Source organism: Homarus americanus, unplaced genomic scaffold (genome assembly GCF_018991925.1).
Source record: "Homarus americanus isolate GMGI-L3 unplaced genomic scaffold, GMGI_Hamer_2.0 scaffold39155, whole genome shotgun sequence".
Lineage (NCBI taxonomy): Eukaryota > Metazoa > Arthropoda > Malacostraca > Decapoda > Nephropidae > Homarus > Homarus americanus.
The window spans coordinates 9,739,904-9,766,230 of NW_024737042.1; the positions used below are offsets into that span (position 1 = coordinate 9,739,904).

Genomic DNA, 26,327 nt, shown 5'->3' on the forward strand with positions numbered 1-26,327 from the left:
GTTAGCGGAACTAAATTTAGTGGAAGCTATTTGGTCCGCTAATGGTTTCCAAAGTTAGTGAAAACGCTAATCCGCTAACGAGGAAGTTAGCTTCGCTAATTAGCAGTTAGCGGATTAGCGGAACCGTGCCCTCCACTGCATGTTAGCTATCACTTCAATAAATATACTGTAGGGTTGATTGAATATACAGTACAGTCGACCCTCGTTAATTCGGACTAATAGGGGGGAAGGGTGTCCATTTTAGCCGATTTCCGAATTAACCGATTTAGGGTTTAATATTGCATAATATTGCATTATATTTCAAAGAAAATGCAGTGAGTTTGTCCTTAACCTTGCATATGTCCGAAACTGTTTGCTTTTTAACACCATACTCGTCACAAACTCCAGCCACCGAAGCACCAGCCTCTAACTTCCTTATAAGTTCCAGTTTCTGGTTCACAGAAAGGGTTACATACTTCCTCTTCAGCGTATTACTCCCCCTTGAAGACATGATGTAAAATACAAGGCTGAAAGATGCCTAATCACTGAAATATCAACGAAAATTGTGGGGCAACACAACACTGATACTTGAATATGGCGCTAAGTCAACAATGACTGGCGGTCTGGCGCGCGCACGCCATCTATTGGACAATCCCAGAACCAGAAATTTGATATGGACAGTCCCTCGCTTATTTCAAATTTCGTCTGAATTATCCGAAATCCGGATTAGAGGGGTCCGAATTAACGAGGGTCAACTGTACAATATTATTGAGGAGTTATGCTCCTAAGTTTGAAAAAAGTGGGTATTTAATACAGTATAGTGTGGGACAATTACTTTACTTTAATTCCAACTACAGTAGCATCAGGTTAATTTGCATCATAGTGAATGAGAATGTTTGTGAAGTGATATAAAAATATATACACTATATGGTTTAATATAAAATAAGGGTCTAGGGACTGGAGGCCCAAGAATTTCACCAAGCAAGGCTTAAAAGATTTATTTATTAACCAAACACTAGCAAGAAATGTACTGAACAGTGTTTAGGTGTATCATGGAAAAATAAAGAAAACTGTAAAAAATTAAGAAAGTTGCAAATCAGTAAAAAAGGTAACACTGTATCACAGCCAGCTGCCTTCAACCAATCCATTGTCCCACAGTTTCAGCGTACAGCTAACTCAGTTCCTGTTGGTGTGCACTTGATTGAATTTTAGGAAGCTGCACTCATATACAGCATATTTTGTGGGCTTGGACATATTTTCTACAATATTATGTATTTTGTTTGCTCTTTGTTTCATTTTGAATGCAATATTAACAGTGCCTCAATTATTTTGCTTTTTAATTTTATTTCTTTTATTCTTAGGAGTGCATCGTGTACGGTGTTGTGTTTGGGTGTGCAATTACAGCTGTATCATGGGATAGTCTTGATAACAAATTATTTTTCGTTTTGTTTAAGTCATTTACAGACATTGTGTTGATAACACCTCAGTTTATATTTTTCATCTGTGAGATACACATGCTGTGTTATTGTGGACAGAACTGAATTATTTTTGGTGATGTAATCTCAAGTGGTAGTACATAGAACTTTTTTTTTATTCAGTAGAGGTTCATTATGTTTCAACAGTACAGTACAGCATTTCATGACTGTGAACCAGTTAGCCTCACATTTATCACATTTTATAAGTCCATGGCATGTGATTACAGTATATAATACACTGTTTTGTTTTAAGTTGATGTTATCTCCTGGTGTTGGTTTTAAGATTTCTTTATTCAATAGGGAGATCAATGCTTTTGGATAACATTGCATTTAATAATACAGAACCCTTATACAGTAATCATGGAGCAGTAGTTTCAGTTTATTTTTATTTTAGTACTGTGAAAGCCAGTGTGTTTGTTCGTGTAAGAGGACAACAAGTGCTGGCCAGCGTCTCAAACCCAGAATCTGCCAGCATGGAATACCGTCAGGCCCAGGGAACATCTCGGACAAATAAGCGCAAGTGTCCATTGATGCCACCAGTTAATGCAACTACCCTTAAGCCTGACCAACTCAAAAATATGTTGCTTGGTGAGTTGTATTCAGTTATAGGACATCAAGTACTGGCATATATATACAGTATTTGAGACATTTTTATTACAAATTAATTACATTTTGGTGTACAGTACAGTACTTTACCTCATTTGTAGGAACAATGTTTGTGCTGCAAGCAGTTCCTCACCCAGTTGAAGCAGAATTCTGAACCCTTAATTTAATGGTTGTCTTAATAGACCAATGAGGTACATGCCTCAGCCCACCTCAGTTCCTGCTGCTACAGACATAGTGACAACACCTGGTTTCCAAGTACGGTACTCTACAGTAGGTGGAGAAGGATAGGTGCTGCTATTGTACTTTACTGAATTTTTTTTTTAATTATAACTTTGTTACAGCTAATGGCACACAGTTTTTAAAACACTTACGTAAAAGTACTGGGCGGTTACACTAAGTTGGATGGTGTTTTATATGGGCATATTTTGCTCTTCTGGTTCACAACTGAGTGATGTGGGAGTATTAGATTCTTTTGTAAACAAACTTTGTGATTTTTGGGGGGTAATTAAATTATGGGACTCGCTTTTACTCCTAGTGCTAAGAATCATGATACCTGCATACCAGTCGATGAGTCCTTAAGTAACAGTACAGTTTTGCAATTTGAAATGAGCTGATTGGTAATGGACGAGTTGATGGTTCTGGGTAAACACAAGAAATACACTCTGCCACGTTCGTAGAGTGATATGGTATATATAATTTGTAATAAAAGTTTAAAGTCCTGCTATAATAGTCGAGATAAGTTTATTTCTCTAGAAACAGAACCGCCATTTGCAATGACGTCACTAGTTTCAAACACCGCTGGGCTGCAGTCATAGGTAGTTGAAAGGATGGCCTCTTCAGACCCCAAATGCCATGTTCAGGTAAGTATTAAGGGTGTTTATTTATGGTCAAGTCATGAACATTTTGTAAGTGAAGAAATGTGCCACAAAGAGCAGGTTCAAACATAGGTTGGATGGAGATATGAGCAATAGGGGTTGGGTGTAAATGGGACTTTCCAGTATGGCCCGCTGCATTATTGGTTACACTTTGCTTTGCTAAGTCTAGAGCTTCCCTTAGCCACTTGCACTGTTTTCAACTCCTCTTTATTCTTTAAAATCGTACATATAGTCGATTTAGCCATCCCATACTCATCACTAAGTTTCGCAATGTTTCTTCCATTCTCACGTTTATTTATAATTTCTTTCTTAGTTTCAAGGGTTATTAGCTTTCTCACTCACTTTTGACGATTCATTGTCACAATTGTACACTTGTATAACAAAATATTTATACAAATACAGTTAACGAACTCAATCCGTTCCAGAAGGTCGTTCGTTAACCGAAAAGTTCATTAATCTAAACCATTGTTTCAATGGGTTTTTGGGTAATTGGTTCCAGCTCACCGAAAATTTCCTAAATTCAACAAAAATGGTAGAAAAGTTCACTTACTTTGAGGTGTGTATGTAGAAGGCTCCTGGATGATGATGATGATGATGGGATTTAGAATGGGGGTGGAGGAGAAGGAAGAAGAGAAGGCATTGGGGTGGAAGAGAAGTCACCCCATGGCGCCATTTCACCCATAAAATTTTAGCTCTCTGGTGTATTCAAGATTATTTTCTTTAAATCAACACTGCACTGCATTATATATTGTCAATATGTAAAATATATTTCAAAATGACCAATAATTTGCTTGGAAACACAGAAAAAAGCATTTAGTTGAAGAGAGTCTCAAGCAAGATGTTACTTCCAGTGAAAACAGAGAGAGACTAACGCCTGTTTGCTGTGTTAAGAGGCTGGATGCCGCGCATTAAACTAGTCACTTTACCTTCAATTATGTTCAATAATTGTTAAAATGACTAAAAAATTGAATATTAAACTTTTAAAATTATTGAATAGTATAAACTTCTTGATTTTTACTAAAATAGTAAGGAATTTAAGCCCTAGAACCGATTAATGTATTGGCGGACTGATACTAAAGCTGGTTGCCCGGTCAGTGCAAGTGAAAACATGTTGAGGTCGGTTCGTAAGAACTTCGTTAACCGAATTTTTTTTCGTTAACCGAATTGAAGATCCTTATGGAAGGCAGTTCGTTAATCGAAATTACGTTAACTGAGGTGTTCGTTAAACGAGGGGTCACTGTAACGCTATTTCCACATCAAAAGACGAAATTTCAACAATAACAGTGGTGCACTGGCTACACAATGAGACAAAGATGGCGCCTGACGCTCTTGTTGTGGGTTGTGGTACAACAATATTCATGCGCCAGGCGAAATAGTCCCGTATTCATCCGCGTTCGTTGTAGGAGTTGCATTCGTTATAGCATTCTCAATTTTATAGGTAAAACCGTTCGTTATAGGAATATTCGTAGTAGGATCCGTTCGTTATAGCATACCCCACTCTGTGTGTGTGTGTGTGTGTGTGTGTGTGGTTATCAGCATATACCTAGATCACGCTCACCTACAGTGATTTACTTGCACACACACACACACACACACACACATATATATATATATATATATATATATATATATATATATATATATATATATATATATATATATATATATATATATATATATATATATATATATATATATATATATATATATATATATATATATATATATATATATATATATATATATATATATATATATATATATATATATATATATTTATGCATACATACATACATACGCATGCGTATTATTTCGCTAACGCTGTTTCACTTAACGCTTTTCATATGCGGTGCCTCGCCAGAGCTGAACTTTCACTTAACACGGATTTTTTTTTTCCACATATACACGGTGAGTGTCCGCTCGAGACGCTTTTTAGATTTGCCCCACCCGCCAACTCTGCCTGACTGCCTGTTTTAGCTCATAAAATTCATACACAATTGTTGTGAATATAATTTACATTGCTGGAATTCTTATAATTTGATGATCATTTTGAATATAAACATCATATATTTTGCATTAAACATACAAATTTTAGATAAAAAAATTTTTCTGAGTAACTATGTTATCTTTTGTGCAAAATATATGACGTTTATATTCAAAATATTCCTGGTCTTACAAGGAATCCAGCAATGTCAATTATATTATCCTAACTTTAATCTGAGGTATTATTTAATACAAAATGTTAAAATCTAAATTTTTCACCCACTCTTCTCTTGAAGGGATGATTGGTGGGGGGTGGGGGGGAGGGTTGGGACTGACCCCGCGTTGGAAGAGGGGGGAGGCAAGGTGGGGTACTTTGATTGACAGATAGTGTCGTGAAGATTATTTTTTTTTTTATTAACTGAAGATATTTGTTTTAGCTCATAAAATTCATACAAATTTCCCGACCAGAATATAATTTACATTGCTGGAATTCTTATAATTTGGTGATCATTTTGAATATAAACATCATATATTTTGCATTAGACATACAAATTTTAGATAACAAATTTTTTCTGAGTAACTATGTTATCTTTTGTGCAAAATATATGACATTTATATTCAAAATATTCCTGGTCTTACAAGGAATCCAGCAATGTCAATTGTATTATCCTAACTTTAGTTTGAGGTATTATTTATTAAAATTTAGTGGTTTCCCCAAAAATTTCTCAGAGAGGGAAGAGCCGGCAGTGTAGTGTGAGAGGGGGAGGGAGTTGAGTCCATTATTTGAATGGACATTAACTTGGCGACTGTATTTCTCTATTTCTCTTAAGTATTAATTGTGTGCATGTACCATCATAAAATTAAGATGTTATTTTTACTACAACATAGTTATGTGTCTTCAAAAAGTGGAGTTTGGGGGTCGGGCCGGTTTCTATTGGAATTAATCCCATATGTTCTGTTGTTCACTTAACGCGGATTTCACTTAACACGGGACCCTCTGGGTTCTATTGACCGCGTTAAGTGGGGTACAACTGTATATATATATATATATATAATCAACACCTCAACCCGCCAGGATTCGAACCCACGGCCCACAATCCTATGACTGTGACCGGGGAATGCTAACCGCTGGACCACCAGGATACTAAAAGCAGTCCTAGACTTTGTTATATTTCACACAAAGCCTGTTCAACGAGCTTATGGCGCCGTGAACCTCTAATGGGGACCACCCGTATCACGTAGGTGGTCAGAGTAACGTTTTACCAAATCCGGCTTCGAAACACGAGGATCCATATATATTTCATTAGCCCAATAAAGCAGCGGTTAGCGTTCACCGGTCACAGTCATAGGATTGTGGGCCGTGGGTTCGAATCCTGGCGGGTTGAGGTGTTGATTGTATGTAGAAGTCCGCGTGCTTTATTGGGCTAATAAAATATATATGGATCCTCGTGAATATATTATATCAAGCACAGTATGAATAGAATATCACTAATATAACAGTATTTTAATCGCAAACTATTAAAAAAACGAGTAACATCTCTTGAACATCGGAAGGTTAGGTAAAGTCTTTTGTTTTCGTCATGTAGTTTATCCTAATTTACATTGAAATACATCACATTTCAGCAAAACTACTATGGTATTTATTTCCGAGAATATGGAAATGTAATATTTTTGCTGAAATGACGTACGTATTACAGTGGAAAGTGGGATAAAATCGTGACGAAAACAATGACTTTCGCTTTCTTTCGTTCAAAAGATGTTACCGTAATTGCTTTTTGAATGGTTTTCAGTTAAAAAACTGTTGTATTACAATAATATTCTATCCTAATTCACTTGTGATGTAACAGTTATTTAACTGAAAAGATTAAAAAACACGTTTACCGTCTAGCTGATACGGCAGAGCCCTGGTCGTGGAGGCTTTGTTTTTCCATCGGCCCTTCTAAAGTAGCTTTTAATTTTAGCATACAGTCAACCCTCGTTAATTTGGACCCCTTTAATCCGGATTTCGGATAAATCGGACGAAATCTGAACTAAGCGAGGGACTGTCCGTATCAAATTTCTGGTTCTGGGATTGTCCCAGTTGTAATTGGGGTTGCAATTTCAAATTCTGTGTCATTACTAAGGAATAACGAAGTCTCTGGTGCACTGCACTCTAAGATTAAGAGAAAACGGAGGACTCAGGCATCCTGAAGCGAGAGAAAACGGACTCCTATGACGGGGCACTCAAATAAACATACACATAGCTACATGTTTTGTGGACTTCCCACTGTACAGTATCCTTTACATCACTTTGTAATAAACCTAGTCATGCCTATGTGTGTTTCTGATAATTACCATAACATTATATCTTTAGTGGGTCTGAATGAGAGCGGTTGTACAAACACAAGCACGTATCTAGGACGTTAACCGGCGCATGACTGTATAATGCAATATTATGCAATATTAACCCCTAAATCGGTTAATTCGGACAATCGGCTAAAACGGACACCCTTCCCTTCTTATTAGTCCATTTTAACGAGGGTTGACTGTACGTTGAAATTGTGTTTACCGGTATATTCTTATTTTCTTGCTTCTTATTTTCCAGAAATATGACAAGTTTGTATATAATACAATGTTACGGTACTTTTAATTTACAAGTATTCATTTTTAAAAATACAGAAGACACCAAACAAATACCAGTACGGATATTTGCATGACTCTCCCGCCAAAAAAGACCAAGCAGCTGGTACTGTCTCCTTCAGCCCTACCAAAAATAGCCCAACAACATCTTTCTTGTTTATTCTCTTCCAATTTCTCACTTTAACTGGTATTTTTTACTTCATATTGCCTACATCAGATAAACTACAGTAATTGAGGTTAGACACTGTTATAAATTTGATTACCGGGTACTGGCAGGATGCCGTTAGAACCACCTGACCCTACCAACAGTGTTGCAAGTTAGACACAGCATTTTTTATTTTTACATTTTTGGTGTCTCCATTTGTTAATTTTTTTTTCTGTGGGGTTTGCACAATAGTAAACTGTTTTACCTACAATATTGTAAAACGATTTGGGAAAAGAAATACTCAGTAACTTAAAATTTTAAACGGAAAATCTTGAAACTGGCAAGTGTGTGCTGAAGATGATGACAAGGAAAATTATTTTGATGGATTTTCATGAAAATCTTCAGAAATATGGTATCGTAGTATTTATTCAAATGAATAGGATAGAATATTATTGTAATACAACAGTTTTTTAACTGAAAACCATTCGAAAAGCGATCACAGTAAAATCTTTTGAACAACGAAAGAAAGCGAAAGTCATTGTTTTCGTCATGATTGTATCCCATTTTCCACTATAATACGTACGTCATTTCAGCAAAAATAGTAAATATGCGCCGGTTAACGTCCTAGATACTTCTCTGGAAACGTGGACGTTAATAACCCGAAATAGACGTTGTCCGATCCATCACATAAACTTTGTATTTAGCATACTTCGTGTATGTGGAATACTATACGTACATATACCGCTTTGCTCTTAAATCACTACTGTAATGTGATACAGGTGATTAATTTTTTATCTCTTATTAAAATACATAGCGTTTATATTAAAATTATTCACTGTTTTACAAGTTAGCAACTTGCCGAGCAGATGGGAGGGAGAGGGTGCAGGAGTGGCTGAGGAGGAGGCAGTATATTTGACAGTTGGCCCAGAATTCTTGTATCAGTTCTTGGTATTTAAGCTTCTCCTCTTATAAAAAGCCAGTGAAATGACCTGGGTGAATATAATTAACATTGCTGGGATTCTTGTAGCATACTGATTAATTTGAATATAAACATGCTATAATTTTGCACTAGACAAAACGAATTTTTGTGCGTAATCAGAATTAGTACATGTGCACTCAACTTTGCACTAAGGTCATTTATTTCTATTACACGTTTCTTTTTATTATGAATTGTGTGCATGTAAATGGATGAACGAAAATAAATGAAGAAATCCTATGTAAATCTACCCAAAAATACAGTTTAGAAAAACTTTTTTTATAAAATGTGCTATGATACTGTACACTAATGTACAAAAGTTTTTATCTCTTCAGGCAACCATAGCGTTTTACAATGGAATTATTGGATGTCTTGCAAGTTCAGCAATGCAGATTATAATCTCTAAACTTTAGTCTGAAAGGATATTATATAAGATCTATGCAACCCTAAGCCTGGCTGGGAGGGACTGGCGGGGCAGGAGCCACCCAGCGAGGGGTTGGGGTTGGGGGGGCGTGGAGGGTTGAGGTGATAAGTTTGAGCTGAAGGTCTCTGTGTGTTTATTTAACAGTCCTACTAAGCTTCTCTCATTTTAAAATGTAGTGATATGACCTAGGAGAATATAATTAGCATTGCTGGGATTCTTGTAAGATACTGATTTATTTGAATATAAACATGTTGTAATTCGCACTAGACATAACAATTTTAGTACCGTAATCAAATTAGTACATGTGCACTCCAGCTTTGCACTAAGGTCATTTATTTCTTTTACGTTTCTTTTAGTATGGTGTGTGCATGTAAATGGATGAAAATAAATGAAGAAATTTATGTAAATCTGTCCAAAAATTCAGTTGAAAAACTTTTTATAAAATGTACTACAGTATTGTACACTAATGTACTACATTTTTTATATCTTGAGCAAAATATATGACGCTTATATTCAAAAATAATCTCTGTCTTGCAAGGATTTCAGCAATGCAAATTGTATTATCCTAACTTTAGTCTGAGATATTATATAAAATAAACATAAAGAAATCGCCAATCTTTTGTCTGGGAACACAAGGAGGGTGGGAAGAAGGGGGGGGGTGAGGTGACAATGTCTGGCATTTGTTTGTTTATTTATTTGAGATAAGATTTGACAGTTGGCGCTGAAGGCCTGCCTGCGTGTTTATTTATCATTACTTAAGAGTGACTAAGCTCTTCTCTTAATTTGCCACCCAAACGACCTGGGTGAATATAACTTACATTGGAGGGATTCTTGTAAGATAGTAATTTATTTGAATACCTGTATAAACAAGCTATATTTGCCATAGACATAACAATTTTAGTACCGGAATCATTTAGTATCATGTACAATACAGGTTTGCACTTAGGACCCTTGTTACTGTACAATATTGACTAAACTCACTAGGTAACGTACGCCTGGCCGCACAATCTATAAGAATATGCGATGCATACATGACTGTGCCCGCTCTAGGTCCATTTAGGTTCGCTAGGTCCCATTATTTGAATTTTTTTTTTTTTTTTTTCAATTTAAATTTTAATTGTTTATTCCTTGATAGAGGAAGTGGGATCCTAGTGCTGTTATCTTGGTACCCCTGTACCATAACACCACAAGCAACTGGCCAGTGTCACAAGTATATACAGTACAGTCATCCCTTGCTTATCGCGCCTAAGTGGGACCCCGCTGATAATGAAAGTACAGAACCTATGGGATTTATTCTAATTGGTTCCAGGCACCCAAGACCCAACCCCAAGTTTCCCATTTTACGACCATTTATTTCCACTAAATATATATATATAATGTTATGGTAAATATCATGAACACACATAGGCATGGCTAAGTTTATTACAAAGTGATGAAAAGGGTACCTCAATACTGTAGTCCACAAAACATGTAGCTATGCTTATTTTATTTGGTCCCCCATCATACGAGTCCGTTTTCTCTCACATCAGGACTCCTGAGTCCTCCGTTTTCTCTCTTAATCTTAGAGGGCACTAGAGACTACACTATTCTTAGTAATGCTACAGAATTTGAAATTGCAACCCCAATTGCAACTGGGGGTGCAATTGTTGAGGCAACTAGATATGTCTGATTACAGCAAATGTGTTGTCAATTTGTAGGTGAAAGATTTTATCCTCAATAGATGTAGGTTAACATTACACCTGGAGGCAAAAAAAGCCTAAGGAAGGAAGCATATTCCTTTAACACATAATATCTGGCCAGTATGGGGAGGATCATCGTGTCTCCGCCAGGGGGTCGTGGAGTGGTGGTCCAGCAGGTGTCACGGATTTTTATTTTTTGGGGGGTGGAGGGGGGGGGGCCACGGACATATATGCGATCGGACGTTGTTCGGTTGGACGTTAACCGGCGCATATACAGTACAGTACAGTTGTTTGATGGATATCACAATATTGTATTTAATGCTGTATAGACACAGTTTATTTAATTTTGTACTGTACTGTATATTAATCTCATCCTTTGACTCTAGGACTGCTGTATGGAATGGCTATTGGTGATGCTATGGCACTGAACACTGAGGGTCTTACTGTTGATGAGTGTATCTTCTTTTATGACCCAGAAAATCTCTCCTTGGATACTAGAATCTATGATTATCTTCGAACCCATTTCCCTCCACATGATTGGTCTTCAAACACTGATATTATGGTAAGTAAGTGAGTACAGTTTTACCTTTTTCATCCAATTTCTAATTGTTTAACACTGCCACATTGCCACATGTATGGAATGGCCACCAAGGGGTGGGACATTACTCCTGCAGGCAATTAATCATGCTTTCATCACCATTGTAATTTAAAAAAAAAAAATTCAGCCATGTGATTCAATCTGTATTTAAATTCATATGACTACTAAAACAGCTGATTAAAAATGATGCCCACCAACAATGTGGGATCATTCTGTTCACCAATGTTATTTGCCAGGAATTTCAGCTGGAATTAAAGGTTCAAATATTGTGCAGTACTGTACAGTAACCCCTCGGTTAACGAACTCAATCCGTTCCAGAAGGTCGTTCGTTAACCGAAAAGTTCGTTAACCGAAACCATTGTTTCAATGGGTTTTTGGGTAATTGGTTCCAGCTCACCGAAAATTTCCTAAATTCAACAAAAATGGTAGAAAAGTTCACTTACTTTGAGGTGTGTATGTAGAAGGCTCCTGGATGATGATGATGATGATGATGGGAATTACAATGGGGGTGGAGGAGAAGGAAGAAGAGAAGGCATTGGGGTGGAAGAGAAGTCACCCCATGGCACCATTTCACCCATAAAATTTTAGTTCTCTTGGTGTATTTCAAGATTATTTTCTTTAAATCAACACTGTACTGCATTATATATTGTCAATATGTAAAATATATTTCAAAATGACCAATAATTTGCTTGGAAACACAGAAAAAAGCGTTTAGTTGAAGAGAGTCTCAAGCAAGATGTTACCTCCAGTGAAAACAGAGACACTAACGCCTGTTTGCTGTGTTAAGAGGCTGGATGCTGCGCTTTAAACTAGTCACTATACCTTCAATTATGTTCAATAATTGTTAAAATGACTAAAAAATTGAATATTAAACTTTTAAAATTATTGAATAGTATAAACTTCTTGATATTTACTAAAATAGTTAGGAATTTAAGCCCTAGAACCGATTAATGTATTGGCGGACTGATACTAAAGCTGGTTGCCCGGCCAGTGTAAGCGAAAACATGTTGAGGTCGGTTCGTGGTTTTAGGGGGAATGATTTAAGCTTCCAAAGTTAAACTGTAAGTCAATATACAAGTTGTAGATGGTAATTACAATGTTATAATTTTATTTTAAGGCATACAGTGAACCCTCGCTTTACGCGTTTCTACATTTACGCGGTACCCTGCCAGAACCGGAATTCCCACTTTACACGGTGCATCTACTCATATACGCGGGTGAAGTATAATTTTTTTATTTAGCTCATAAAATTCATACAAATTACCCGGCCAGAATATAATTTACATTGCTGGAATTCTTACAATTTAATGATCATTTAAATATAAGCGTCATAGATTTTGCATTAGACATACAAATTTTAGATCTAATGCAAGTATTTTGTTTACTCAGAGCAAATATGTTATCTTTTGTGCAAAATATATGACGTGAATATTCAAAATATTCCTGGTCTTGCAAGGAATCCAGCAATGTGAACTATATTATCCTAACTTTAGTCTGAGGTATTATTTATTACTAAAAAGGTAAATATTTTGGTTTCTCCCAAACAGTTCTCTGGTAGGGAGGGAAGGTGGGGGGAGGGCTGGGACCGACTGACCTAGCTGGCGTGAGTGTGAGGAGGGGGGGAGGCAAGGTGGGGTATTTTGATTGACAGATAGTGTTGTGAAGAATATTTTTTTTTTATTATTAACTGAAGATATTTGTTTTAGCTCATAAAATTCATGCAAATTACTCGGCCAGAATATAATTTACATTGCTGGAATTCTTACAATTTGATGATCATTTTTAATATAAACATCATAGATTTTGCATTCGACATACAAATTTTTGATCTAATGTAAGTATTTTGTTTACTCTGAGTAAATATGTTATCTTTTGTGCAAAATATATGACATTTATATTCAAAATATTCCTGGTCTTACAAGGAATCCAGCAATGTCAATTATATTATCCTAACTTTAGTCTGAGGTATTGTTTATTACTATTCCTTAAAATCTAGTGTTTTCCCCCAAACATTTCTCAGAGAGGGAAGAGCCAGCGAGTGTGAGAAGAGGGGGAGGGAGTCGAGTCCATTATTTGAATGGACATTAACTTGGCGACTGTATTTCTCTATGTATTTCTCTATTTCTCTTAAATATTAATTGTGTGCGTGTACCATCATAAAATTAAGATGTTATTTTTACTAGAACATAGGTATTGTGTCGGAAAAAGTGGAGTTTGGGGGTCGGCCTGGTCTCTATTTCAATTAATCCCCTATGTTATGTTGTTCACTTTTCGCATTTCTCGCTTTAGTTCACTTTTCGCGTTTTTCGCTTTACGTGGGCCTCCGTGGGTTCAATTGACCGCGTAAAGTGAGGGTTCACTGTATACAGGTACTGTACTGTATAGAAATTTTTTATGCAGAATTTACACCCATATTACTAACCAATAGATTACTGTAAAGGTAAAACTCAAAAAGTATTATGCAAATTAATAACCAATACATAATTATTATATTTATACTGACTCTTAGGAAAAATCAATTTGAGATAATGTGCTTGGTCCCGACCTATTCTGTAAAATTGGTATTATACAGTATTTGGCAGGAAGAGATGCTTTGCTTTGATTGGCAGGAAACACAGTGTGTGTTCACTAGTGAGTGATGATTGGTTGGAAACATATAGCATGCTCACTGAGTTCTGATTGCCTGTGGAATTATCACCCACTCACTGCTGAAATGCTCAGAATAAAGTAACTGGTTAATGAAAGGCCCCCCCAAAAAAGTAACGAATCAAGAGTAACGATGATTGATTGAAATGTTACTCGAGTAAAAGTACCAAAAAGAAAAGTTACTTTCAAGTAGCTTGTTTATTATTTATTCAAAGGCATTTACATTTTCTATTTGGCAGATATTAACACTAGATTCATTGATGCGCTGGGGTGGAGTTGTGGACGAGCTCGAGCTGGCCTCTCAGCTGGATCAGTGGAGAGTCCATGGCTATGCTGACCTCGATCCTTCACCTGGCTACCTTCTCTCTCCTTTTATGAAAAAGGTTTGTTACTCAAATTTTTGTGAATAGGCATACAGGTACACCCGGCTATACACCAGGCATGAATTACTGAAAAGTGTGACATTACATAAAACAACATACTGAACTATATAGTGAACACAAGTAGACCATAGGCCTAATGATGTAAATAAAGATTCATTCCTGGGGAAGTTTCTGGTAAAAAGTTTCTCACCATGATATTAATTAAATACCTAGATTATATTTTTTTAAGTTAAAATAAATATTTTAATATAATATATACGGTACTTACCTCATAATTTAGGGTTGGATGTTTAAAAAATTGGTCCAGAGACTGATGTACAACTTTCTCCTTTTGTTGTTTGTACAGCTCCTTGTAGCAGTTATTATCATTGATGGTTGGTAGCTTGTTACATTCCTTTGTTATGAATACAGTAAAGCCTCGATTAACAACGGTAATGTGTCCTCCAATATTACAGTGTAAGGTGAATCATTGCATCGTGAATCATTAAATACTATTAAAATAATGCAATAATAATGAGATTCGTTCCCTGGTGTGACCTTTCCATAACTTTTGTGTGGGTTTTTACCCCCTTTTCCCCCAAAACAATACAATTAATGAAAAATGCAAACTATATAGGTAGTAGGTAGCTGTCAAACAGGGAGGTACTACTGCCTGGGAAGATATTGGAAGCATAATGTGTTGTCTAATGGTAGACCCTACTGCCATATGGCATCACAAAAATTGTGACCAAGTCCCAGGTTGCTGACCTGACTTTCTGCCTCATTTACACACAATTGCAGGGTTCAATTGTTTTCTTACCATTGACAACACAACATACATATATCGTTTCTCACTATTGATCTTTTTTTGTGTGTGTGTATTTATTTAGTACTACAGTACTATTATTGTTATTATTATATTATAATATATTTTTATGTAATATTTATTATAATTTTTTATTAATTTTTATTAATTATTATTTATTATTGTTGCAGTAGAACGTTGCTTTAACACGAATCGATCTAAGATTGATTTAAAGCGACACCCACAATTAAGGACAATGTTTCAATTTTGCGCGAGTCAATCTAGCGCATCATATTTAAAATTTTGCGCCTAGTGTTTCTCTGGGCATGCTACACTGTCCTAAGGGCAAAGCTGTACTGTACATGTACTCAAAATAATGTGCTAAATGATTACTAAAATTTTTGTCGAGTGCAAACTATAGCATGATTGTATTCAAATTAATCACTATCTTATAAGAATTCCAGCAATGTATTTTATATTCTCCTCGGTCACTTCTGTAACATTTTATAAGCAAAAAACTTAAACTCAAGCTAAAGGACAGAAATAAACAAATAAATACTTCACTAGACCTTTGGTGCCAACTGTCAAATATGTCACTGCCACTTCCCTCCCTCCCCCCTATCTTCCCAGCCAGGGTTTGGTGTTTTAGGCTTAAAGTTTTTATCTTATATAATGTCACAGACTAAAGTTAGGAGAATATCCTTGCAAGACACGAATAATTTGAATATAAACGTCATATATTTTGACCAAGAGATAAAAAAAATTTGCTCTTTGTATGTCTAATGCGAGCTATAGCATGTTTATATTCAAATCAATCATTATCTTATAAGAATTCCAGCAATGTTAATAATATTCTCCCAGGTCAGTTCAGTGACAGTTTATAAGAGAAAAACTTAGTCACTCTTAAGGACAGATAAATAAATAAGCACTAGACCTTGGCATCAACTGTCAAACATATCACCTCACCTCCCTCCCTTCCCCCATCTTCCCAGCCAGTAAACAGACCATTTCCTATCCCTTAAATTTAGCTGTGTTGATTTATGAGTGTTTGTTTTAACATAATACTACAAAAAACAATGTTTTGTTTATTCTAGGAGAAGGGCTGAAGTGCATCTGGGTAGACTCTCAGTCTTTTTAGTATTTGCGCCGCAACCGCAACCTTTTTCAAAAAGTTTCGTCGCAAGCAAAACCGCAGCCGCAACACGCAACTTTAAAATAAATAAATAAACAGACAAATACTAAAATAAAAAATTTTGGGTTTTACAAGTGAAACAAAATATAATTGATACAAAAACGTTAATATTATCAACATTTTATTTCAAAATTACAAAAAAAATTACTCACTGCCACTGGCCTCAGTCTCAGTGGACTGGCTGTCAACAGCCTCAGCCACTTCAACTTCCGTGTCCATGTGCTGGTCGGCAGCGGCAGAATCACTGCTGCCGGCCACAGACTCCTCCTCGTCACAAAACGATCCATAATACTAGTAATAACAAGAAACTGACGCCTTAACTGCAGTGCTACTGACTGCCTGACTGGTTCATTGTCTCAGTTTCATTCCCTACTATTATCTTCACAAACAATGCTCTGACTAAGCTATCAAAAGCAAGAATTCAATTGATCAGAAAAGGTTGGATGGCAACAGGTCCCAACATGCAGCGCCTTGCTACAACACCTGAGGAGCAGATTCAAAAGGTTCCCTTCAGAATATCAATTAATTCCTTAGTTAACCTCCACAATTTCACTATGATTTTCAGAGTCTCTGATATTCATAGGTGAAAAAAAAGGTTTACAGGGTCTCGGTAGCAGAAAGAGTTTACAACTTCGGTCAACAAACACACGATAACTCGATGATGCCATCAAAGAAACAGAGAGCACGGAGGACATTTCCACTGGGAGACTCAGAAGGTTTTGTGGACGTGTAAGTGTAATATGGATCATTAGTTTAACAGGTTAGCTGTCATTACGATCATGACAATACATCTTTATGTTGAGGTCATATGCGTTTTTCACGTCCCTGCTAATTTTAATGCTTCGTTCTGTTAATGGATCTACTTCAGAAAATATGTTCATTGCTTGCTCCATATAATATCCACAGACCTCTCACTTTTTTCATATCGTTTTAACACATCTAGTTTCTCGGCTAAGCTTATACACTTTCGTTAAGCATTTGAACCAGCACTACCATCACTTGCTCTCTTGCTCACTGACTTGGGCTGGCTGTGGTGGGTGGCGGGTGAAGAACTCGGTAAAGTTTTGTTGACTGGGCGACCTTGTGCGCACCCTGCCCGCGCCGCTTCCCGCGTAAATGATGGAATGAACCGTGTAAATAAAAATTGTCGGTCTGGCAAGGTGCCGCGTAAATGACCAAACGCGTAAACCAAATCCGCGTAAATCGAGACTATACTGTATGTTGAAAGATCAAATGGAAAACTTGAGGACTGCAAGATTTTGGCTTAGGTACCGTATTTTATGGCATATAAGGCTCACTTATTGCCTGAAAAATAGTGCAAAAAAAAAAAAAAGCCCGTGTCCTCTATGTGAAGTTGTGGTCTCCAGTAGGCTAAATTCTACTTAAGCTAATTCAAGAATTAAAAATACAGGGCATCATCGCTTAACGTCAGGGTTACATTCCTGAAAACACGACGTTATGCAAAACAGTGTTAAGTGGATCAATTTTCCCCACAAGAAATAGATAGAATACAGGAGTTACGTTCCCCAGCCTCCCTTTGCCACATGAAAAAAGTTACATATACAGAAAATAAGTGCCATTTCTATAGAATATAGAACTACAGTACTAAGTTTGTATTGGTACTCACCGATGGGCGGAGGGAGTAGAGCGAGTGTGTGGTGGATAGTGGAGTGAAGGAGGAGGATGGCGGGAGCGGAGGAGGAGGGTGGGAACGGAGGAGGGTGGGAGGGGAGGAGGGTGGGAACGGAGGAGGGTGGGAGGGGAGGAGGGTGGTGAGTAACTGAGACTCTGTGGCTGCCTCCTCCTCCTCCTGCTCTGACTGGGGTTCCTCCGCTGCTGCCTGCTCCTTCTCCTCCGTTGATGTTTGCTCCTCCTCTGTTGTTGGCGGGAATGTCTCGGCAGCAACCATATCTGAACTGGCAGCTTCACCAGTCATCTTAATATTGTGGAAGTTATACCGACGCTTAAATCGTTGAAACCATCCTCGGCTGGTCGTAAAGGTCTCTTCCTTCGATCCTTCACCCTCTTCTTCCTTTATGTCGCCAAACAAGGATCTGGCCTTATGCTGGATAACCATAAGACTCACAGGCGCATTGCATTGATTCTGGTCCTCCATCCACATAGCCAACATGTTTTCCACCTTCTCTATCACAGTGCTTCTAGTATGAGTCGTCTTAGAAGCACTCGGAGAAGAACCACTTCCAGCACTAACCTTTATCTTGTCAGCGTTCGTTCGGATAGTACGCACCGTTGTGGGGGTTAGACCAAGCACAGCGGCTATGTCCACAGAACATTCCTCTTTTTCAAATCGGGTTAATACATCGATTTTCGTAGCAAGGGTAATGGTCTTACGTTGCCTCTTCACTACACTAGCATCAGTAGCACTTGATGGGCGCTTGGAAGCCATTTCGAATGGTTAGGGTATAGTTTTTGAGCAAAAGCACTTAAGTACACACGAATGATGTGAAATCGTAACAGAGACTGGCTTGGCGTTGCTTGGGGATGCTGTGATGTTCCACGAATGAGGGCAGTGTGCCGAGCCGAGAGAACGTAGCCCGGCCAGACAAGAGCGGGCGATGCGCCGTAGAAAGTAGTCCGTGACGATGCAAAGCGACGTAGTATCAGATCACCGGGACGTTAAACGAATTTTGGGTCTCTAAAGTTCAGTGACATAGTACCGAAACAACGTTAAGCGGGACGACATTATGCGAGGACTTACTGTATGTTATTGCCTACTTGTCCAATCAGTGAAGTTAAGCAATATTGGGTTTGGTTAGTACTTGGATGGATGACCGCCTGGCCCTAAGAATTCCAGATGCTGCTGGCAAAAGGACTATTGGAAACAAGCCATTCATGGCTTTGTCAGCTGTCTTTGGTCATATTGTTTGAATATCATTTATTTATTATTTATTATTATTATTGTAAATATTGCTGTAAATATAAAAGCGGAATTTATAACTACGAAGGATAACCCGAGATGATTCGCATCTGTACTGCAGGCACCCAACTCTTCAGAACTAAGTACAGGTTGTACCTCTCTAGTCCGGCAACCTCGGGACCTGACCGGTGCCGGACCATGGAAATTGCCGGACCATGGAAATTCACCCTTTTCCTGGATAGATAGTGACTTGTGCTTATGCCTGGAAGCACTAGCACCACTTTCTCTGCGTCATGGTCTCTTTGAAGACATATTGAAGGGTTAAATGTCGTATAGTAGCTTCTCAAATTCCGCGAGTTTTTAATTCTTAATGTATTTTATTGGAACACACAAAAATAAATAAATAAATAAAAATTTTGACGGCGGAAACTTGAATTTTGACGGGTTTGAACGGCCCGCCAACGTGCAGACGACGTGCATAATAGTGTAAACAGGGTCATTTCTCTTATGTACAAAAGATTCATTATTGTTTATTACTGAATGTCTTTTTTATTGAATTAATGTTTATGTGTGCAAAATGAGCAATACAATTCATTAATAATACGTAGAATATTAAAACACACGACGAAATGACACAGCATTGTTTTCGTTGATTACAAAACCAGTGACTGACTGGTTCTACATATAAAACTGAAGAAAATAAGACCTTGGTTGTAGCTGTAGTAAAATTAATATGATTGTTTTAAGTAATGTTATTTAATGTTAATAAATGGAACAATAGAAGTAGCTAACGATAATGGTAAAGAAAAAAAGAGAGATCGCATATGTAAGTGCACATGTGCACACGTGAAAACATATCGTCATTACTTTACATAAGAATATGAAAGCAACACTTATTTACTGTTCATATATATTTTAATTAATGTTTCTGAATTTGTTTTTATTGAATTAATGTATGTGTGTGCAAAATTAACAATACAATTTATTAATAATACGTGGAATATTAGAGGAGACGAGACGGCTGCCGGCATTGTTTATGTTAAAGCTTACGAAACCAGTGACTGATTGGTTCTACATATAAAACTGAAGAAAATAAGACCCTGAGTTTAGCTGTAGTAAAATTAATGTAAAAAAATGAATATGGTTGCTTGAAGTACCTGTAATGTTATTTAATGTTAATAAATGGAACAATATAAGTAGCTAACCATTAATGGTAAAAAAAAAAGTGAGACTGCTCGTATGTAAGTGCGCACATGTGAAAATATATCGTCATTACTCTACATAAGAATATGAAAGCAACACTTATTTACTGCTCATATATATTGAAGGGTTAAATGTTGTACTCTGTATAGACAAGCAGAGAGAGAGAGAGAGAGAGCAGCCGAACTGCCGGATGTAAACAAACCTTAATTTCCCGCGGCTTTGTTTTTTTTTTTTTTTTTTAAGGGGATTAGCCCACCCGGGCATAGGTCACTGACCCACATTGGGGCCTGAGGGGCAAAAATTTAATACTCCTGTAATAATAATAATAATTCAGATAAGTAAAAAAAAAAAAAAAAAAAGCTGCCTATCTACCTATTGGACAAACTAAAATCGTTCCGGACCACGGGAGTTTCCGGACCACAGAATGCCGGACTAGAGAGGTACAACCTGTAGTAACCTTTTCTGAATTCTTACAAGCTTTACTCTCTATTAATGTCATACCTGCAACATTTAGCCACCAGGCTACAAGGCTGGGCTGTGAGGTGTTACGGTTATTTTTCAACTCATAATTTTGGGTAGGTAGGTATAGGTAATTTTCTTCATTATTTTTTTACTCGGTTAAGTACACACAGAACCCTACATACATATTGTACAACAAGTAAAGTAAATAATTATTATAAGATCAAACACAAAAAGGGAATGAAAATTTCTTTCTGTTCCAGCCAGAGTTAGCTGGTTGAGGGGGGAGTTCTGTTGTGGTAATTTTTCAACTTGTAATTTTAGGTAGATATACTGTACTGTATGTAACTTTTTTTTTATGCTCATTTACATGCACACACAATCCTTCATACATATTGTGCAAAAAAAAAGTAACAGGCTGAGATGGAGGGAGCGTAGTGTCGGGGGGGCTGTTGCTAAAGAGTTAGCAGAGTTTGCTTCAGCCTTTTGACAAACCATGTCGGTCAGTATTTTACAACTGTGGTAATATTCCTTACATGTTTTTGTTTTTTTGGCTTGTTTTTCATTATTTTATATTAGTTTTGTACAGTATTTTTAATAGTAACACAAGACTCATCACCATAGCATCATCCCCCTCGCCCTCTCCCTACTACTCCAGGCCAAGCTGTGAGCTTTGTTATGGTTATTTTACAACATGTACTTTTGGGCTGATATACTTCTCTTTTTTTTACACACACAATGTGCAAAAAAAAAGATAATAATAATAATACAGGTAGTTATTATCATAAGGTCTAAAGCATAAAAGGGGAATAAACTTTCTTTGTGTGTTAACTATTCACGTTTAACGGGGAGTGAGGTATCTCGGCTCTTCTGATCTGTCTCCCGTGTGTAGTGAAATGATCGACATACAGTCATGCGCCGGTTAACGTCCTAGATATGTTCTTGGAAACGTGATGTTAACCGAAATGGATGTTGTCCGAAATTACAGAAACCTATGGGATTTATTGGTTCCAGGCACCCAACCCCAAGTTTCCCATTTTACGACCATTTAGACCCATTAAATATATATATAATGTTATGGTAAATATCATAAACACACATAGGCATGGCTAGGTTTATTACAAATTGATGAAAAGGGTACGCTTAATACTGTAGTCCACAAAACATGTAGCTATGTCTCTCTTTATTTGAGTGCCCCGTCATAGGAGTCCGTTTTCTTTCACTTCAGGACGCCGGAGTCGTTCGTTTTATCTTAATCTTAGAGTGCAGTGCACCAGAGACTTCGTTATTCCTTAGTAATGACACAGAATTTGATATTGCAACTGGGGTTGCAATTGTTGGGGCAACTTAGATATGTCTGATTACAGTTGGAATATTCAAGATCCACTGTGAGTGATGTTTAAAGCTTCAACTGTCTTTATGGTTGGTAAAACGTGTCAAGTCTGTCAGTGTGAGTGCTTGTGTTTGTACAACTGCTCTCATTCAGACCCACTAAAGATATAATGTTATAGTAATTATCAGAAACACACATAGGCATGACTAGGTTTATTACAAAGTGATGTAAAGGATACTGTACAGTGGGTAGTCCACAAAACATGTAGCTATGTGTATGTTTATTTGAGTGCCCCGTCATAGGAGTCCGTTTTCTCTCGCTTCAGGATGCCTGAGTCGTCCGTTTTCTCTTAATCTTAGAGTGCAGAGCACCAGAGACTTCGTTATTTCTTAGTAATGACACAGAATTTGAAATTGCAACCCCAATTGCAACTGGGGTTGCAATTGTTGAGGCAACTAGATATGTCTGATTACAGCAAATGTGTTATTGTCAATTTGTAGGTGAAAGATTTTATCCTTAGTAGATGTAGGTTAACATTACACCTGGAGGCAAATGCCTAAGGAAGGAAGGATATTCCTTTAACATATAATATCTGGCCAGTATGGGGAGGATTATCGTGTCTACGTTAGGGGGTCGTGGAGTGGTGGTCCAGCAGGCGTCAGGGAATTTTTTTTTGGGGGGGTGGCGGGGGGGCATGGACGTATATGCGATCGGATGTTGTTCGGTTGGACGTTAACCGGCGCATGACTGTATTTCGTCGTCCAACAGCCAAATGGCGGTACAATGCTGTATTTTTTTTTTATTCCTCACATTGACTGGTATATATTATTTTAAGAAAACTATGACTACAGTGGAAGAAATTACAAATTTTTTTTTTTTCCTAAATATTCCAAGCTGAAATGGGAGGTGCATCTTATTTGCCCGTATGTCTTATATGCAGTAAAATATGGTAATTTCTTCCTGGCAGAGCTGTCATGGTGACAGACCTTTTCATCTTATTATATGCTTTGCAGTATTTGTCAATTTAAAGTTTCCTAGAGTAGTGTACAAAAGTGTAAAATAACTAAATTTGACTTAAGTGTTTTATCCATCCAAACATGTTGTGACATACATCTATCATGAAAACCTTACCTTTATTATTTAGTAGTAGCTAGCTCTTCCTGATTAACTCCACAATCCTGACACAATATTGAAAGGCTTCATCACACTAGAAATTTTTATCATTTTACTAATACAGTATTACAAGAAGCATCTTGTTGGATATGTATTAATTAAGTTCTGGAGATGACTTATTACGATGGCATCACAAAATTTGTGACTAAGTCCCAGGTCGCTGATCTGACTTTCTGCCTCATTTACACACAATTGCAGGGTCTCAATTATTTCTCTTACTTTGACATCACAACATACATACTGATCATGATACTGTATATTGTTTCTCACTCTTTATTTATTTTTTTCATTTTCTTATTTATTTTTGGTTATTTTTATTATTATTATTAATTTATTTTTATTTTTTATTAATTTATCGTAATTATTATTATTATTATTATTATTATTATTATTATTATTATTATTATTATTATTATTATTATTATCATTATTATCATTATCATTATCATTATCATTATCATTATCATATTTTTGCCCCCTCGGCCCTGATGTGGGTCGGTGACCTAGGCCCGGGTGGACTAATGCCCGTAAAAAAATAAAAAATAAAAATATTTTTATTATATGTTGCTGTGATGAAAATTCTAGGACATTGTTTTATGAATAAATGAACAATTGACTTGTACTATACTGTATATCATAAATCTGAAACAAACCTTATTCTTGCAACATGCTTCAGGTGATAACTGTGGAAGGCTACTCTGCTAACCCTCATGCTGCTGCACAAGCTATCTACAAACAGACAAAAGACGAAATATCAAGAGGGATATGTACTTTCAATCCCAGTGATAACTCATGTCTTCCATCTGCTCTTGTTTTAGGTTTGTTGTTTTAGTTATGTTTTGAATATGAAGGTAGTAGAGCAATTGGTAGTTGTGTCCCTGGAAGTGTTCCTTGGAGAGGTGAATTATCCTTCGTCCTTCAGAAGAATTTCCTTTGGTCATATGCAGTATGTAGTTTGCAATAATTTTGTTCACTTTTTTTTTTTTTTATAAATAATTTTCCCATTTCATTGCCCAATGGCTTGTAAGTCATATGAAAAGTGACTTGTAAAATTTCAAAACAAAACCTCTTGGTAGAGCTTGCCTTATCCAGGGGCCATCAGCATCTGGTGAAAGGGACATTATCCTGTCCAATCAGTGCAATTGCTGCATAAACAGCCACCTGTTCAGACAATCCAAGTTTATGAAGTAAGTTTTAACCTCAAATCAGTGCTGGAACAAATCATAGAACCACTTCTCTGACCTCAACCCCCTTAATCGTGAAATGGAGTAACAAACTTCCTTCTTCTCATACTGCCTACCTTTGGCTTATTTTTAGAAAAAATTTTACCTAAATTTTTTCATGATTTTTATGATTTTTCCAAAATTAAGTGATTTCTTCTCTCAGTATTTTCATACAATGGTAGATTAAGACCCTCTGTAATTTATCAATTACATCCTCAATATTTTTTCTTATGAATTGGTAAAGTGATGTGTATTGAAATACTGTATTTATAATGAAATGTGAAATATTTGTGAATTTATGAGATTTTGGTGAAATGGCTACTCACAATACAGTTGCATATACAGTACTACACAAAGGCATGTTGTAATATGTAGGCCTAGTTTGGAAAACTAATGAGTGATAGTGAAATGTAGTGCAGTAGAGGCATGCATATGGGTATGGTGAATTTTAATAACTATACAGTATAGTGCTTATTTGATACGTATTCATAATGGCATCTCCATTGATGTGCATGTGCTAAGGCCTACCTTGTCTGATTGGTAAGTGGAAATATTATTGCCAAAACTAAAATTTTTGTCACAGAAACTTCTAACTCGTCTTTCTCTTCCTTAGCATGTGTACAATAATAATCCGCCATTAAAAAAAAATACTTTTGAAAGATTTCAACAAAAAACTAGCAAGGAAGAAAATGTGTATAAACATTTCGGCGACTGCACGCCTAACCACCACTTATTTTTCCTTTTTATTCTGTAACACCGTCACTTTTTACATTATATTTTTGTAATTACACCATCATCTTCCTCATGATTTATTCTTTCTTGCCATGTGCATTTTATACTGACTGATGCAATGATGTGGGTACAGCATGAAGAGGAATGAACAGTAAACTCTCACTTTTCACCTATACTCACTAAAATGGATTTTACATTATTTATAATTTTATTTATTTGTATTTTTGGGGGGTTTCATATAATTTCCCAGCCTTTTTTACATAGGAAGGCATCATTTGAATAAATATTTGACAATATCTTGGCTACGAATAGCGCTCGGGAAAAAATCTTCTCCGCGATACGATATCTGGTCTTCTGCTGGCTCCCGAGAGTTTTAATCAACTCAATTTTTTTTTCAGGGGTACCAAACTTCTATGTGGATCATGAAGTTGAAATGAATGCAGAGAGAATTTGCAAAGCCACTCATGCTGACCCCATGGCAAAAGCAACCTGCATTTTCTTAGCTCTCTTGATGGCCACAATACTTCAGGTAAGAGATTATAAACAAAATGTTCACCTTCGATGGTAATTTTGATAAATTAACACGAGAAAAGGAGATATGTATAACCCAAAAGAGTTTTTCTTGTTGAAGTGTCATCATCATAATTTGCTTTTATTGTGAACAAACTTTGAAACTAATTGTAACTGCCAGTCTGGTGGTTAAAGGATAATCAGACTTGTCAAGTTAAACTCGAACTTTATAATTTGGTCAAACCTGTTGAATACAATTTATTTTAGTATTTCAAATAAATCATACATAGGAAATCACATAAATGTCTAATCCAATATATATTTACATAACAATCATAGCTATGTAATTAGTCTAATCTTAACACTTACAATGAGTACTTAATTTGCCATATTTTCATGTCGTCACAATGATAAACGATGCAATGGACACAGTCTACCTGTGTACACAATAA

General features: G+C 36.6%; 1 protein-coding gene across 9 annotated transcripts in view; it reads left to right on the forward strand.

The window, feature by feature from the left end:
- LOC121872686 overlaps positions 1-26,327 on the forward strand; it is a 51,026-nt gene that overhangs the window by 23,560 nt on the left and 1,139 nt on the right. For all 9 annotated transcript variants that reach the window (XM_042375672.1, XM_042375673.1, XM_042375669.1 and 6 more), the window contains 5 exons: positions 1,849-2,042; positions 11,148-11,323; positions 14,245-14,388; positions 24,087-24,228; positions 25,764-25,894. In XM_042375672.1, coding sequence (XP_042231606.1) covers positions 1,849-2,042; positions 11,148-11,323; positions 14,245-14,388; positions 24,087-24,228; positions 25,764-25,894 — 787 coding nt within the window. The remainder of the gene's footprint in view (positions 1-1,848; positions 2,043-11,147; positions 11,324-14,244; positions 14,389-24,086; positions 24,229-25,763; positions 25,895-26,327) is intronic.